Source organism: Arvicola amphibius, chromosome 2 (assembly GCF_903992535.2).
Source record: "Arvicola amphibius chromosome 2, mArvAmp1.2, whole genome shotgun sequence".
Lineage (NCBI taxonomy): Eukaryota > Metazoa > Chordata > Mammalia > Rodentia > Cricetidae > Arvicola > Arvicola amphibius.
The window spans coordinates 149752962-149768029 of record NC_052048.2 but is presented as its reverse complement, the minus strand read 5'-3'; the positions used below and the strand labels follow the sequence as shown (position 1 = coordinate 149768029).

At 47.2% G+C, this 15068-nt stretch overlaps 1 protein-coding gene across 1 annotated transcript; it reads right to left on the bottom strand.

Annotated features, from left to right (window-relative positions):
* Positions 1–8721: 8721 nt before the first annotated feature.
* LOC119807530 (GTPase IMAP family member 6-like) lies at positions 8722–14779 on the bottom strand. The gene is given in 4 exon segments (XM_038319532.1): positions 8722–9650; positions 9653–9721; positions 11138–11222; positions 14491–14779. Coding segments are annotated over 4 exon segments (912 nt in total). The 5' UTR covers positions 14680–14779; the 3' UTR covers positions 8722–9081.
* Between the last annotated feature and the right edge of the window lie 289 nt (positions 14780–15068).

Below are 15068 nucleotides of genomic sequence, written 5' to 3'. Positions count from 1 at the left end.
CCACCCCTTGTTCAGTGATGCAGGGGAGGTTAGGGGGAGCTAGCTGGGGCAATGCTGGAGAGCTCACCCTGGTGGTCAGGGAGAAACTGTCAGTGGACCAACCCTGCAGCAGCCCAGGCCCAGAGCCAGGGTTATGACGTGGCCCACCCAACATCCACCCCATCTATCTATGATGCTGGAGCTTGTGAAGGGACCCAACTGTCAGACCCAAAGCTGCAGGATCTCCACAACATAGGGCAACAGCAGAATATCCAAGAAGAGTCTCAGTGAGGGCCCAGCATCAATGGTGTAGCAGAAACCAGAGGCCTCAAACCAGACCACTGACTCTTTGCAACCAACACTTGCGAGTAAAAACACATGACCAAAGGGGTTTGCAGCGTGACTTACTGTGTCACACGGCAGCTTCCACAACATGATTTTTAATTTTTTTCCTTTATCTCTTCTTTTCTCTTAAATTTTGTGGGTTTTTTTTTTAGGGGGTTGGTTGCAGTGGTAGAGGGCAGATGTGAAGGGATGGAAAACTGAATGAGATCAAGGTGCTATTAAAGATGAGTTCATTGTGACATTTTCATATATCTATAATATGTTTTATGATTTGACAACACACATCCTCCTTAAAAATTATTTATCCTGAGCTATGGTGGCACACGCCTTTAATCCCAGCACACAAGGGGCAGAGGCAGATGGATTTTTGTGAGTTCGAGGCCAGCCTCGTATTTAGAGTGAGTTCCAGGATAGCTAGGGCTATTACACAAAGAAACCCTGATTCGAAAAACCAAAGAAAGGTTATTTATGTGTGTGTGTGTGTGTGTGTGAGAGAGAGAGAGAGAGAGAGAGAGAGAGAGAGAGAGAGAGAGAGAGAGAGAGAGAGAGACAGAGAGAGAGAGTAGCTGCCTGAAGAAGACAGAAAGCACTGAATCCCCTGGAGCTGGAATTACAGGCAGTTGTAATGCACCTGACATGGATGCTGGGAACTGAACTTGGGTCTCTGGAATAGCAGCAAGCACCCCAACCACTGAGGCATCTCTCTAGCCCCAGTCAGCTCCCCGCTTTCCTCAGTTACTTCCTCTCCTCTCCTGCTAGTCTCCTTCCTTCTTCCAAATCATTTCTCTTTCCTTTCATGTCTTTAAAAAAAAACAGATTCTACCTATGAGAGAAAAATGGTGATATTTGTGTTTGTATGTCTGGCTTATTTTACTTAAGATAATAATTATCAACTCCATCCATCCTATTGCAAATAAAATTGCATTCTTTCCTCAATAGACACATGTGTATATCTCGTATTTCCCTTATCCATTCATTCTTTCATGGGCTCCTAGACTGAGCGGTGTAATAATAACCATGCTCATGTATTTATCTGTACTTTATGCTTGGTTTGATCCTTTGGGCACATCCCTGGATCTTAAGATGTTTGTCCCCCACAAGCGTTTTGTATGTGTGTGAGTTAGTACATGTGCACGTGTGTAAGTATGCATGTGGAAGCCAGTGAAGTCTCCTTCAGTTAGTCTCTACCTTTTTAATGTTTTTATTACATTTATTTACGTGTGTGCGTGCACACAGTGCATGTGTATGTGGAGGGCAGGGGACAGCTGTGGGAGTTGGTTCTCTCCTTCCACCCTGTGAGCCCCAGGGGCCAACCTAAGTCCTCAGGCTTGGTAGAGACGCCTTCACCCTCGGAGTCTTCTCACAGACCCTCTCTGCTTTGTTTTGTTGAGACAGAGTTTTTCATTGAATTTTGGACCTTGCAGGTTTCCGTACACTGACTGTGAGGGCACCTCAGATCCTTCTGTTACCCCAACTCTTGACAGCACAGAGTAAAATCCTAACGTGGCATACGACCTCAGAAGTCTACGTAGTCAAATGCTCACTGAGGAAATGTCACACAGCAGTGCTTTAGTTATGGGGGTTTTGAGGAAACACTAAATATATATTTTTTTAAATTTTGTTTGTTTTTTTTCTTGAGACAGGTTTTCTCTGTGTAGCCCTGGCTGTCCTGGAACTCACTCTGTAGATCAGGCTGGCCTTGAACTCAGAGATCCTTCTTGCCCCTGCCTGCTAAGTGCTGGGATTAAAGACATGCGCCACCACACCTGACTCCTAAATACTTACATCTTTATAATATAAAACAGTGAAGGGCCCAGGCCATTACCCAGACCCCTGCTTTGACAATTTGGTAGCCATGACAGGCTGCAGAAAAGACCCTCCAGGATGTAGGCCCCTGACCCAGCAGGATGTGCTGTGTCCCCGACCTTGCACTAAGTCACTGAAAACAAAAATAAACAAAAACCCACAAGAAACCACAAGAAACCACAAGATGACCCCATATGGAATAGAAGCAAACAGAGGCGAGGCTAGCAGGCTCTGGACGCGCTTTACTGAAAAGGTTGGAATGCAGGAACCACAGCAACAGATGCAGCCATTTTCCCGCTGCTGTAACAAACCAAACAAGCTAGGACAGGTACCCAAGTCCAGGGGTTCCGCTCCTGAGACTGTGACTATACTAATGGCAGACCCCCAGCCCACACTTGCTCTTCTCCCAACAAATACCCTGCTCCACCACTGCATCGGGTGGACAAGAGACGGGATTTGATCGTAATTAGAAAGACTCTCTGCTTTTACATCAGATCTGGTCTCCTGGCAGTCTTTGGGGGTTTGGGGGTCCAAACTCTGGAGTCACTAAACACGACCTTTGGCTTACTGAGCACCATAAAATGTGAAAGTAATTTTGGTTGGTGCCAGATGGGAAGTGTGGCAAGAATCGTGCCAGGGGAGAAGAGGCAACTCTGCCGTGAGAAATTCTTGATGTCTCCTTGCTGGGGAAGTTCAGCGCTGGCTCTGCTCCTTTCTTGAGCAGCCTCAGATGGAAGCCACTGAACCACATTTCCTGCTTGTATTTTCAAAAGCGGAGCCCATTGTTCTCACTTTGGGGCCCTGGTGAGAAGAAAAGACCTACGCGTTCTTTTGCTTTCCATTTTGTAGACCGAGTGAAGGTCTCTTCCGGGATCTTCCTTTACAGGTCTCATCATGCTGGTCCTTTATGGGACACCTTCACACAGGTAAAGGGAATGAGATACTTAAGCACACGATGGCTGTGGGTCCCTGCTGTGGACTCTCATTAATGACCGGAAAGTCACATGCTAGGCAGAGCAATAAAGTGGGCAAAAATGAAGCTCTTCCTTACTTGATCCAGTCCTTAGTGTGTGTCCATTTCTTAGACTCCCCTAGGGAGCATAGGTGTCCATTTCTTACAGACTCCCCTAGGGAGCATAGGTGTCCATTCCTTACAGACTCCCCTAGGGAGCATAGGTGTCCATTCCTTACAGACTCCCCTAGGGAGCATAGGTGTCCATTCCTTACAGACTCCCCTAGGGAGTGTAGGATGTCCTGCTATTTTCTAGGAATATCTGAAGCAGGGGTAATGCCTTTTCTTTGGTCCAGCACAGGCTCTCAGTCTCGGGGTAGGCATTCTAAAATGGCACAGAAATGCCACATCAGTCACACCTGGGGATATGTTTGGACAGTGCATTATCAGACCTTGGCCCACACTTTATATTTCAACAATTCTCAGGTACCTGATAAAAATCTATGACAAACACTGGATGTTTTTGTGAAGTGCAGTGTTCACGTCATAAAATACGCAGGAAGTATATAGCAGTGATCATCTAAGATTAATGCAAATTTAACAAAAGATGGCAGCCTTCTCAGTGTGGGCATTTTGTTTAGCGTGGATGGTCTCTGCTATGGCTTTTCCAATCACGGCCGTTAACATGGCCCAGATTCCCTCAGTAGGTGGTAACATCTGATACAGAGGAGTTGTAAGCGGTCAGTATGGGAACAGCTCTCATTCCTTAAGGAAAAGACCCAAAGGCTAACACAACAGAATAAATTAAACAAACATGTACTTCAAATTTAGTCTTTCTAAGTGCTCTTCCAGGAAATAAAAATCTCAGAGACTTCAGACCTTCTTACCCCCTTGAGCTTTGGACTCGAGCAAAGCACTCAACAGGGGATGTCTCTGCCTGTATTTCCTTATTTCAAGAACCCCAGATGCCTTTGGTTTCTCTAGGTCTGGCTGATCCAGGGTGTCTCTGTAGGAGTCTGGCCAGGTTTGGAACCAGACGCCCACTCTGAGGGTTTATTTCTTGACCCATCTTTGGCTCCTATGTAGAATTAACAAGAGTGCAGTGGGTCCTTGTGAGAAGTCACCCTGACCCCCGCAATGAGACCGCAATGGCTCCCGAGTGAGGAGCAGAGCTGAGTCACGTGCCTGGCAGCCACCACTAGTTTTCTGTCCTTACCACCTTTGCGCCTTCCTTGTTCATAGACCTACATCACTGCCTAGAAAGCAGTGTCCACGTGAGTACTGCATTCCACAGGGTTTCCTGCGGCCAGAGGCAGCCATGTGACCAAGAAACATAAGCAGAAGTATTGTGGGTTCCTGCACGTCCTCTGCCTTGGTAATAAAGGCCTTGTTCTCTTGCTTCTCCTTGGGACTCGGAGGCTGGAAGCTGCTCTCAAAGAATGTTGAGTAGGAAGAAAGGGGAACACACATGAAGGTGCTGATCTTAGCCCCAAACAGACTCAGGATCTCCCTTCATCATGTCCAAATCGTCCCTTTGTTTGCCAAGTCGCTGTAGTGAATTATCTCCTGAGGTGTCGCCGAACATATCAGTGTGCTATGCTGGGCTAATGGGGAGCAATCCCACATGCCACAGGGAATTTTAGAGCAGTTGTAACACATGTGGAAAAGTCAACCATGGCAGCACAAAGGATACTTTCTGAGCTGAGAAACTGACATGATTTACCTCAGCTGAGACCTCCATGTTGACTTCACAGAGCCTGCAGATAAGGGGCCTCACTGGAGAGGGGCAGAATGTGGTCTGAAGAAGAGTCCACCCGACTCTAGAACCTACACAGAGACCTGCAAAACAGCTGGCAGGGGCAGAGAAAGCCTGAGACCACCATATAGAGCAGCAGAGAATGCACACCACTACAAAGAGCTGCAGAGACTGCACACTGCGGAGAATGCACACCACCACAAAGAGCTGCAGAGACTGCACACTGCAGAGCATGCACACCACCACTATATGGAACTGCAGAGAATGCACACTGTGGAGAATGCACACCACCACCACAAAGAGCTGAGAGAATGCACCCTGCAGAGAGTGCACACCATCACTATTGTGGAAGGCTGCTTGTTCATTCCCAGTTGCCCAGAACTGAAATAATCACTCAGAAACTATATTATTTAAATCACTGCTTGGCCAATCACTTAAGCATATTGCTAGCTAGTTCTTATGTCTTAATTAGTTCATTTCTATTATTTTATATTTTACCATGAAGCTCATGGCCTACCAGCAAGGTTCTAGCTGATGTCTTGCATCTTTCTCCTCTGGTGGCTACATGGTGTCTCACTGACTCTGCCTACTCCCTTTCTCTATATATACATATCTCTTTCAGCCTGGCTATATTCTGTTAAGCCATTGGCTGAAAGCAGCTTCTTTATTAGCCAATAAAAGCAGCACATATACAGAAGGACTTTCCACATCACATCACCATAAAGAGCTGCAGAGAATGCACACTGTGGAGACCACACACCACCACCATCTAGAGCTGCTCAATAGGTCAGATTGCATTGATTTAAACAGTGCCAAACGTTTACTTGTGATCTGCTGCCAAATGCAATGGGTAAGCACTACAAAAGAATCTTTCTTTCTTTTTCTTTTTAGAAAAGAAAAATGCTCAACTTTCTCCTGATCTCCCAATCCTAGCCTGTGTCTAATGCTGCCATTCAGCTAGCTGCCCATGAAGTTACATTCTTCCCAGGCACCCTCTGACTGACAGTGGCTCCTTTTAAGGTTCCTCAAAGCCTTATTTCTAGAGAGGCTATGATTGGCATATCAGGACTTTAGACCTAACTGTAGGGCATCTCTTTCTCCTCCACGTTTTGCCAGTGTGTCCTGCTGCAGTCATTACCCGACAGAGCGCGTTCCCGCTGGTGAGGCTGTGGAGCACATTCTCTTTGTTCAGGACTCCCTTCCCTCCCTGCTCAGTAATAGAGTGCCTTACTATAGATCCACACTGCATACAAATCCCTCTTATCCTTGGAATATTGTTACACAAAGCCAGGCTTGTGTTTAATCAAAACATTTGTTCCAGGCAGATGATTCAGTCTGGGGATATCAAGATGCCTGATCAGTTGTGCCCAGCTATCAGTGCTGCAGCTGTCTCAGGCAGGAGAGGATCAAGGAAGTAAAAGTATTGATCATATCTGGCTGCTGGGATCCAGGGCTGAGGAAACAGTCTGTTTCCTGTTTGGGGAAGTCAGAACAATACAAGGAAGGGCAAGCACTTTGTCAGGTGCTTTGCAGCATCATTCCAAACCAGGGCCATTGTTGCCTTTTGCTGAAGAAGTGATTTATGACATCCTTGCCCTGTAAGGGAGGTTAGGACTTCCTCTTTCTGGGCAAACAGAGAAGACTGGACTCAGGCCTGCAGATAAGCGTCTAGCGGAATCCGAGGTAGCATCTTCTGAGTCCTGCCAGTCCACCTACACAGTCCCTACCGCCCCACTCCCGAACCTTCCATAAGGAAGAGAGTTCGAGCCTCTGCTGCACAGCTGAAGGGGGAAGCAGAGGGAATCAGGCGCCTGGTGCCTTCTTCCTCTCGTTAACTTCCCATCAGCTGGCCACACTCCCAGGACCTTTCCTGACTCTCACGGATGGATGCTCAGAGCATCTGAAGCATGGCAGTTGGCTAAACTGCTTCAAGAGGTCTGAATCAGCCAGGTGGTGGTGGCGCATGCCTTTAATCCCAGCACTCAGGAGGCAGAGGTAGGCAGAGATCTGTGAGTTGAAGGCTAGCCTGTTCTACACGGTGAGTCCCAAAATATCCAGGACTACATAATGAGACCCTGTCTTGAAAAATGAAAATAAGTAAATTAAAAAGGTCTGAGCCAATGTCCTGCTTCCTTCTTCTGTTGGCTGCACTTCATCTGTAGGACCATCTCTCCAGGAAGACGTTCCTGTGCTGTTGAAGTGATTTTGTGGAAACCAGGTTCCCGCTGTGCATGCGGTCTAAGCCCCTAGCCTTCTTTTGCAGGTTCCCTTCTTTCAGAGACTCCCTTCCCTCCGCTCACCCTTCTGATTGATCTTCCTTCAGAGCTCAGTTACACAGGCAGACCTTCCCTTCAGCCCATCCACACACCTACCACAGTGAAGGGGGTTCATGGAAGTATGGAAATAAGACTTTGTTCTCTCATATCTCCAAAGCTAGATCTAAAAAACTGGGTGAAAGAACCCCAGCAGAAAAAAAGGGAGGTAACAAGAGTGACCTGAGGGAAGATGGCCTTTTCTGCCCAAGTTCATACAGATGGAGACACCCCCACATCCTGTAACCTCGGGATAAGGTTCTCCTAGGCCAAGGCTGACATCTTCAGTTCTTAGCCCAACTCCACTCATTCTGACCATAGGAAGTGCCCATGAGACCTGATTGTTATGGTTCAAGAGGATCAAGTGCCAGTGTCATTTTTATTATTTATTGATTTAGCCTCTCTCTAGGCTCCTCTTCATATTCTTCCGTAGCCCAGGATATACCTTGCAGTGCATGTCAGAGCCACTGTGGTTACCAATCAGTTCAAGGTTCTTTTCCCAAGTCAGGCAAAAATCACGAAGAGGCGAGTGGTACTCACAGAACACGACTTTATTGGGAGCCTATGGTGAAGTACAGGGAGACAGCACACAGGCAAGGTTTCTGGGTTGGCTCCCTCAGATTTCTGACTCCTTGGAGTCTCTGCCATGTCCTGTCTGCCTTCGGATCTGTTGCAAGGTTTGCACTTGCACGGTGGTCTGCTTGCATACATTCGGTCCAACTGTTCTTAGCTCGCAAGAGATGGGAGAGGCACTAGCTGCCCCCCTCATCCCAGGAAGGACATAAATGGTTCAAAATTAGTCACCGTGCACATGTGGCCATTGCAGCAAAGTCTCTCAAAAGCTTGGAAGTACATCCGTGCTTAGAACACGGTTATAGAGCACAGCCTATGAAAACACCTTACATCGTGGAAGAAAACCCTAACTGATGGTCTGGGCCTCTCTAGTCTGTCTTCTTGTCCTTTTCTACCCATTACACAGGGCAGGCCTCTTGTAATCATGTCTGTCCCCCTTTATGGATAAGGATGAAACTTAAAAAATATATGGACCTCTGGTCCATGGCTGTCCCTGGGTTGATTCAACCCTGATGACCTTGGCTAGGCAGCTGTGCAACTTACATGAAGAAAGAGTGAGACAATGGCAAAGAGCTATGGTTGTATCAGAGATCGGACACAGAACATAAAAATGTGGTATCACTGGAACAGAAAGTCCCCTGTCAGGGCACTGTGATATGGGCCAAGTGTAAGGAGGACCCATGTGTCAGAAAGAAACGACGTAGCTGGACATAGAATGTAGCTGGCTCCCCTAAACTGAGGCCTCACCCCATGGCCACACCTGACTTCTGACCTAAGGACTGGAAAGTTCTCTTTGGAGACAGAGGGAGCAGATAACAAGGGCTGGACACAGGGTACAGCTGCTGATGGAATGTTCTTGTGGTGTCTGAATGAGAATGACCACCATTGGCTCATAGATTTGAGTGCTTGGTCACCAGGGAGTGGCACTGTTGGAAAGGATTAGGAGGTGTGGCCTTGTTGGAGGAAGTCTGTCACTGGGAATGGGTTTTGAGGTTTCAAAATGCCCATTCCAAACTCAGAGTCTCCCTCAAGCTGCTGCCTGTGGATCTGGATGTAAACTCCCAGCTACTTCTCCAGTTCTGTGCCTGCTGCCTGCTCCCAGCCACGATGATAATGGACTAAGCCTCTGACACCGTACGACAGTCCCAATAAATGCTTTCTTTCCTAGGTGTTGCCATGGTCATGGTGTCTCCTCACAGCAAGAGAACACTAAGACACTCCTGCGTATGGTCATCCTGCACTCGTCAGGATGCCCTCCCTATCAGGTACCTACAGGTCTCTCGGAAGCCATCTGGATCTGGGACAGCCTTTCAGCCAGGACTCCTCGAGGGATTCCTCCTCAGAGCCTTGCTCTGTGGTTAAACTGCTTTGCTGGGAACATCCGGAAGTTTTGTGGTGTAACAGTGGCCCTCGTTTTCCCACAAGACCAAGTCGATTTTCTCCTTAAGGTCCTCCAGCTGGGCCTTCTGCTCACCCCCTTGTGCCCTGTTGTTGAAGCCACAGTGCCGCCTCTCACAGGCAACATGCAGATCAACCAGGCTCTTGTTGCTGTTCTCTCGAACATATTCCTCCAAGGAGCCCCCAGCCAGGTCTTCCTTCCGAGTGAACACCAGAATGGTGTAAGCCAGGATCCCTTCTCCAAAGATCTCCTGGAGGCGCCTGGCAGCTCGCTGGTCTTCTGCGGTGTAGCGGCCCACCTGTATCACCAGGAGCACCACATGGGGCCCTGGAGAGGCCAAGACTTGACAGATCTTCTCAGCTGCCACCTCAGGCTGATACTGAGGTGACAAAATGTCCGGGGTGTCGATCACCTCAACCTCCCTTCCATCCCACTCTGTATTCCCTTTCTGGAAGGTCAAGGTCACTGGTCTAGTGCTGATTTTGGACTCAAATTCTTGCCTGCCAAGGATGCTGTTTCCTGTTGCACTTTCCCACTTCCTGTTTTCCCCACCAGAAGGAGCTGCAGTTTCTTTGGGGTGAGCTCTTTCTCCTTCAGATCTACAAGAATTTGACAAAGCAAACCATCAGAGGGAAATGAGACAGAACCTGTCCCTCTCTGCTTATCAGAGGCCATAACCCCCGTGCATCTGAGAAACAGAGTTCCAGGGTGAGGAGCTTGCAGAGACAAAGGTCAGCGTCTGACCCTGAGTCATCCCTGGGCTTACAATCTCAGCCTGGGTCCTGGAAGGCAGAGGCGAACATTCTACAAAGAGGGACATCAGAGCCACCAGCTGAGAAAGGAGACTCATATGTCAACTAAACACTGGCTAATCCAGTGCTAAAATTTTTAAATATGCCTGAGGCTGGGGACTGTGAAGGAAATGCCCTTCTCCCAGTACTGCAGGTCCTAGGACCCAAACCACATACAGTGACACATGACAGTTTCCAAGTGTGGTCCCATGGAAGACACTGATGGGTCTCAGGTCACAGAGCGCTAACACTACCAAAAACTGCTAGGTTCTGCCTTCAAACCTTAGCACCCACTGGTTTTGCTTCTGCATGTCTGCACCCTAGGCTGAACTGCAATCATCTTGGCTCTCCTGAGCTTTTTGAAAGGGAATAGAAAGAACTTGAGTGGATACACGGAAGTTTCGATTAAGCACGGACGTTGGATGTCCATTCCTGAATGCCCAGCTAAGGCGCAGCTAGGGCCAAAGAGGAACTCTTTCCAGCAGCTGAAGCTCAAACGGAAAAGCTAAAAGCGCTGTGAGATGCAGAGAGGAGACTTTTCAGGTAGTGACACTAGCTTTGCTTCCCGTAAGAAGTGAAAAAGGCTTAGCCTGTGTTGGTGACTTTCCCATGTGGTAGAATAACTGGGATGTTTTTCCCTGATGGTCCTGGCCCTTCAAATTCATAAGGAAAAAAAATCATTCATGTTAAGATGCAACGAGCCAAAAATCATTTCTTCTAGAAAGAAAATATGGGTAGGTTTCTAACATCCCCAAATGCCCTCTCCTTAGGTTAGGTGGCGAAGGTGAATCTCTGAGAAGACGGAGCCCAGTCCCTCCCAGTGGCCACTGGTGACACTCTGCTTGCTTGCATGATACTGTCAACCCATGTGACACATCAGACACAGCTAACCACACACAAGGACTGCTGACTTCCAGAGCTGGGAGCAGTGTTCTTATTACGTCCAGACCAGCATGTCCTTCTCAGGGAGGAGCTTAGATGTGAAGGCTCTTTTCCTTGGCATTTGTCACCCCCTAAGGCCATCCACCTGGCAGGGGTCCCTTTCCTTAGTCCCTGGTGTAAAGAGGAGCCATCTTGCTCTATTTTGGCTACAGTGGGTAAATCTATGTAATGAGGGCCTTCAACTGCCCCTGCCAGCACTCAGTGTGTGGGCTTGAATCCATCTGCACACGAGTGTTCCCGTCCACACCTCCCCAGTTCTCCTCTGCTAGGCAAGTGGTGTACCTTTTGTCAGCCCTTGATCGGAGTCCAGGGGCGACTGCCTTGTGGGGTCCTTCTTGGGACCATGTTCACATTCTTCTTCTTCTACCTACAGAAAACAATAATACACTTAAATACATGTAAATAAAATTTTTATGTGTGTGTGTGCGCGCGCGTGCACGTGCTCGTGAACACTTGCATGCACAGGCAGTTATGTGCCTTGTGCACATGGAGAGGTTAGAGGACACACTCTCCTCCCCTGTGGGTTTTAGGAATAAAACTCCAGAGTTTTCTCATGGCAAGCCCTGTTATCCATTGAGCCATGTCTCCAGCCTATAAACTAACTGATTGTGTTTGAAGGGACGTTTGTCTTTTCCTCATGAGAGGAAAGTTATTTCACGTGTGTGTGTGTGTGTGTGTGTGTGTGTGTGTGTGTGTGTGCTTGATAAGGAGTGGGAAAGAGGAGTATGGGGTAAGTATGGAGTAAGGAGTATGGGGCACTTTCTGGGGGCTTTAGGAACCCTACCCCCCAAAGGTGTGTCCTCCACCATGAGTTTAAGAGATTATTTGTCATAGAGAAAGGAGCCACTGGATTGGTTTGGGTAGACAGTGTCCAGAGCTGTGTACTGAGGGTCTGGGTGGGGAATGGGGTCAGGAGGAGAAGAATGGTAAAGAAGACGGAGAAAGAGGTAGCATGGTCTTGATTTTGTGTCTCAGACGATATAAGATCAACATGGGCAGGGCCAGGAAGTTCTGGGGAGGGTGCAACTTTGGGTCTTGAGCCCACAAAGAACCATCTAGGCTTTAGCACTGAGAACTGGCATGGCTGAAAGCTAGTGGCTGTGTTCAGTAGTGGCAAGAAAGGTGGCAGACATGGGGACCTTCACAGTGTAAGACAGAGGCCTGCTGTGAACTGGGCGCCTCAGTGTGCAACGGAGACACCATCATTGGCTAGCATGCTCACACTCCTGCTCCTTAGTATCCTTTCCAGGTGAATTTTAGGGCTAAATCTAGAGAGACCTGGTCCTGTAATGTCACGGTAGAGTCACAGGTACCGATCACCTTTAGCTCTGCACATTAGAGCCGCGGTATCCCAACCAGGAACTGCCAACACTGCTCTGATGCTTCCTCGCTTCCTGGGCCAGAACCATCTCTGCCTCAAGATCCTGCAGTGCTATTATTAGGTTGATTATTAGATTCCCGACAGGGTTGGGAAGAAAGCTGCATGATCCATGACTTTCTCAGGACCCTCACTGCCAGACTACACAATCTGGACGAAGGCTCTGGGATGGGGATCTCCAGTGCGGACCTGGACTTGCTGTCACCACACTGTTGGGTGCTCTGCTCTACTCAACCAGCAGATTGCCTTGTCTCCTCTGAATCCCGGGAAAAGGCAGTGGGAGCCACTGAAGACACAGCTTTGTGATGCTCAGCAAATGTCTGGCTAATGTGGATGGGTTAACATGTGGATACCCGAAGAAAGTCTGGCGGCTCCCAGGGAAGCAGGCCAGGTCAATAGCCTCATTCAGCTCTGGTCAGCTCCTTCTGGCTTGAGCAGCCTTCCCACTGCCTTGGCTGCCTTTGTGTCCCCTGCTCTGTGACGGGGAGGTCTACAAGCTCCAGAGCCTTCAATCTGTGCAGTGTGTCTTCACTGATCCTCATTGGTTCTTTGGAGAACAGGTGAATGGCCAGAAAACAGTTCCCAACAGATGAAACTGGAGAGTTCAGAGCCCAGGAACCCCCCAGGGCGACAGTTACCCAGCCCTGTGCACAGGGCACTGTCAAAGGAAGGAAGCCGCATCCTCCGAGTCTTCCCGGCCCTCCCCAGACAGTGCCAACACATGCAAAGTACACTTCTAATTTTTATCTCCAGCTCAGATGAGAGAGACATTATCACCCTAGCTACATTGCTCAGAAAGAGAGTGAAATTTTAAAAAGTGCCACTGTGGGTGGCAGACATGGCTCCGAGGTAGAGCACTTGCAGGGAGTGTGCAAGACCCAGCACTGAGAAAAAAACAAGCATGAAGCATAAAGGCCACCACAGAGCACAAAGCTCTCCTGGCTCCGTGCAACAGCTCTTCTGTCACGCCACTTACATACATATGAATGTGTAGACACAGCCACACACACAGGTTCGTAAACACACAGACATGTAACACATATGACATAGAAATACATGTATTTTCTGATGGCTTACCCCCTTTATTTTTCTTTTACTGAAAGTATGTTTTTTTCAATCAAGTATTATGATTATGGTTTCCCCTCCCCCAATCCCCTGAGATCCTCCCCACCACGCCTCTGGTCAGAATTCACACCCTTTCTGTCTCCCCTTAGAAAACAAATAAAGAATAATAATAAAACAAAAACAAACAAACCAGAATAGGACAAAATAAGTGAACAAACAAACAGGTGGAAAAGAGAACAGAGGAGAGACACATATAGATGTAGACACACACGGCAACACACAGAATCCATAGAAACTCAAAACCCAAGTTGTAAATGCTCCAACAAAACATTATGAGAGGAAGAACCTTCAACCAAAGATGCTGAGTTCATTTCCTGTTAGTTATCTATTGCTGGGCATGGGCTCACAACAAAAAATTAGTTTTGTGAGCTTTATGAGTCATTTCATTTTGTTTTGATCTTTTCTTTTTGTCTTTCTGGTTGTTTAATTTGGTTATTTTGATTTTCAGGATTTTTAATTTTTATTTTATTTTTTAAGAGAGAGCATAAAGTTTGATTGGTAAAGGGATGGGGAGAAGGGGAAAATAATCAAAATATATTCTATGGAAAATTTTAAATAAAAAATATAAACATGATATCCACCATACACTCACCATGCCCATTTATAAACACATGAATATATGTGACATACATGCCATTTATGCAGCTGAAAACACATACACATATACAACACATACACATATACAACACATACATATATATACACAAACAATACACACATATAAACACATATATAAATCCAAACTTGACACATACAATCCATAAAAATACAGTGTACCTCATTCATACACATACATGTAAGCATGCCATACAAATGAACAGAAATGTACATGCATAACCACTCACACACTCCTATGGTGCACAAATATACATACATGTAAGAAACATAAGCTTTATGCACATATATAATACAATCACTATACACAGCATGCATTCACCATACCAGCATGTAAACACACAAATACACAAACACAAATGTTTATAAACAGTACATATCCTCAAGCAAACACACACATACAAGACGTACATATACACAAATGACATATACACACATGTGAAAACTTATACAAATCCAAACAAGACCACATACACCACATACACACATGTAAACATACACACACAGTGGGACTTACATTGAGGCTGGCTGACAGGCAAGAATGGCTCTGTTTCCTGTCTCCTGTGGCATTGCACGCCCATGAAATTTCTGGCTTTCCTGGTGGGGCCGAGATGCAGTATCTTTTGTAGATGGAACAGAACGGCCAGAGAAAGGTTTCCGCAGTACAGGAGCCAATGGACTCTGCTCCCCTGTAGAGCCGATCCATCTTTCAAGCCATGTTTCCTCTGAGCTCAAGAACGGCCCTTCAAAGAGCAGCTCGCCGTGAGAGGAGAAACAGGAAGTGATCAGAAATACCGGCCAGACTCTTCCGCTGACATAGCCTGTCAGGATTTTAAAGGAAGGTAGTGTTGTTCGTGGTGGTTAATTTCATCTGGATCCAGGATAACAGTTTGGAGAATTAGGAAGCTGCAGATCTCCGGAAAGCTAGTGTCAGGGACCAGACCCCCATCCACCTTTTGACGTGATCCACCATTGGAGCTTAGCGCACCTCCCAGAGTGACCCTACAGTTCCGGAGCTGGACAAGCAGCCGCCGTCCCTCCCCTCCCCCAGTCCTTCTTCTAAATATCTTTTCTTGGAACTGTTAAGTTCTAAAC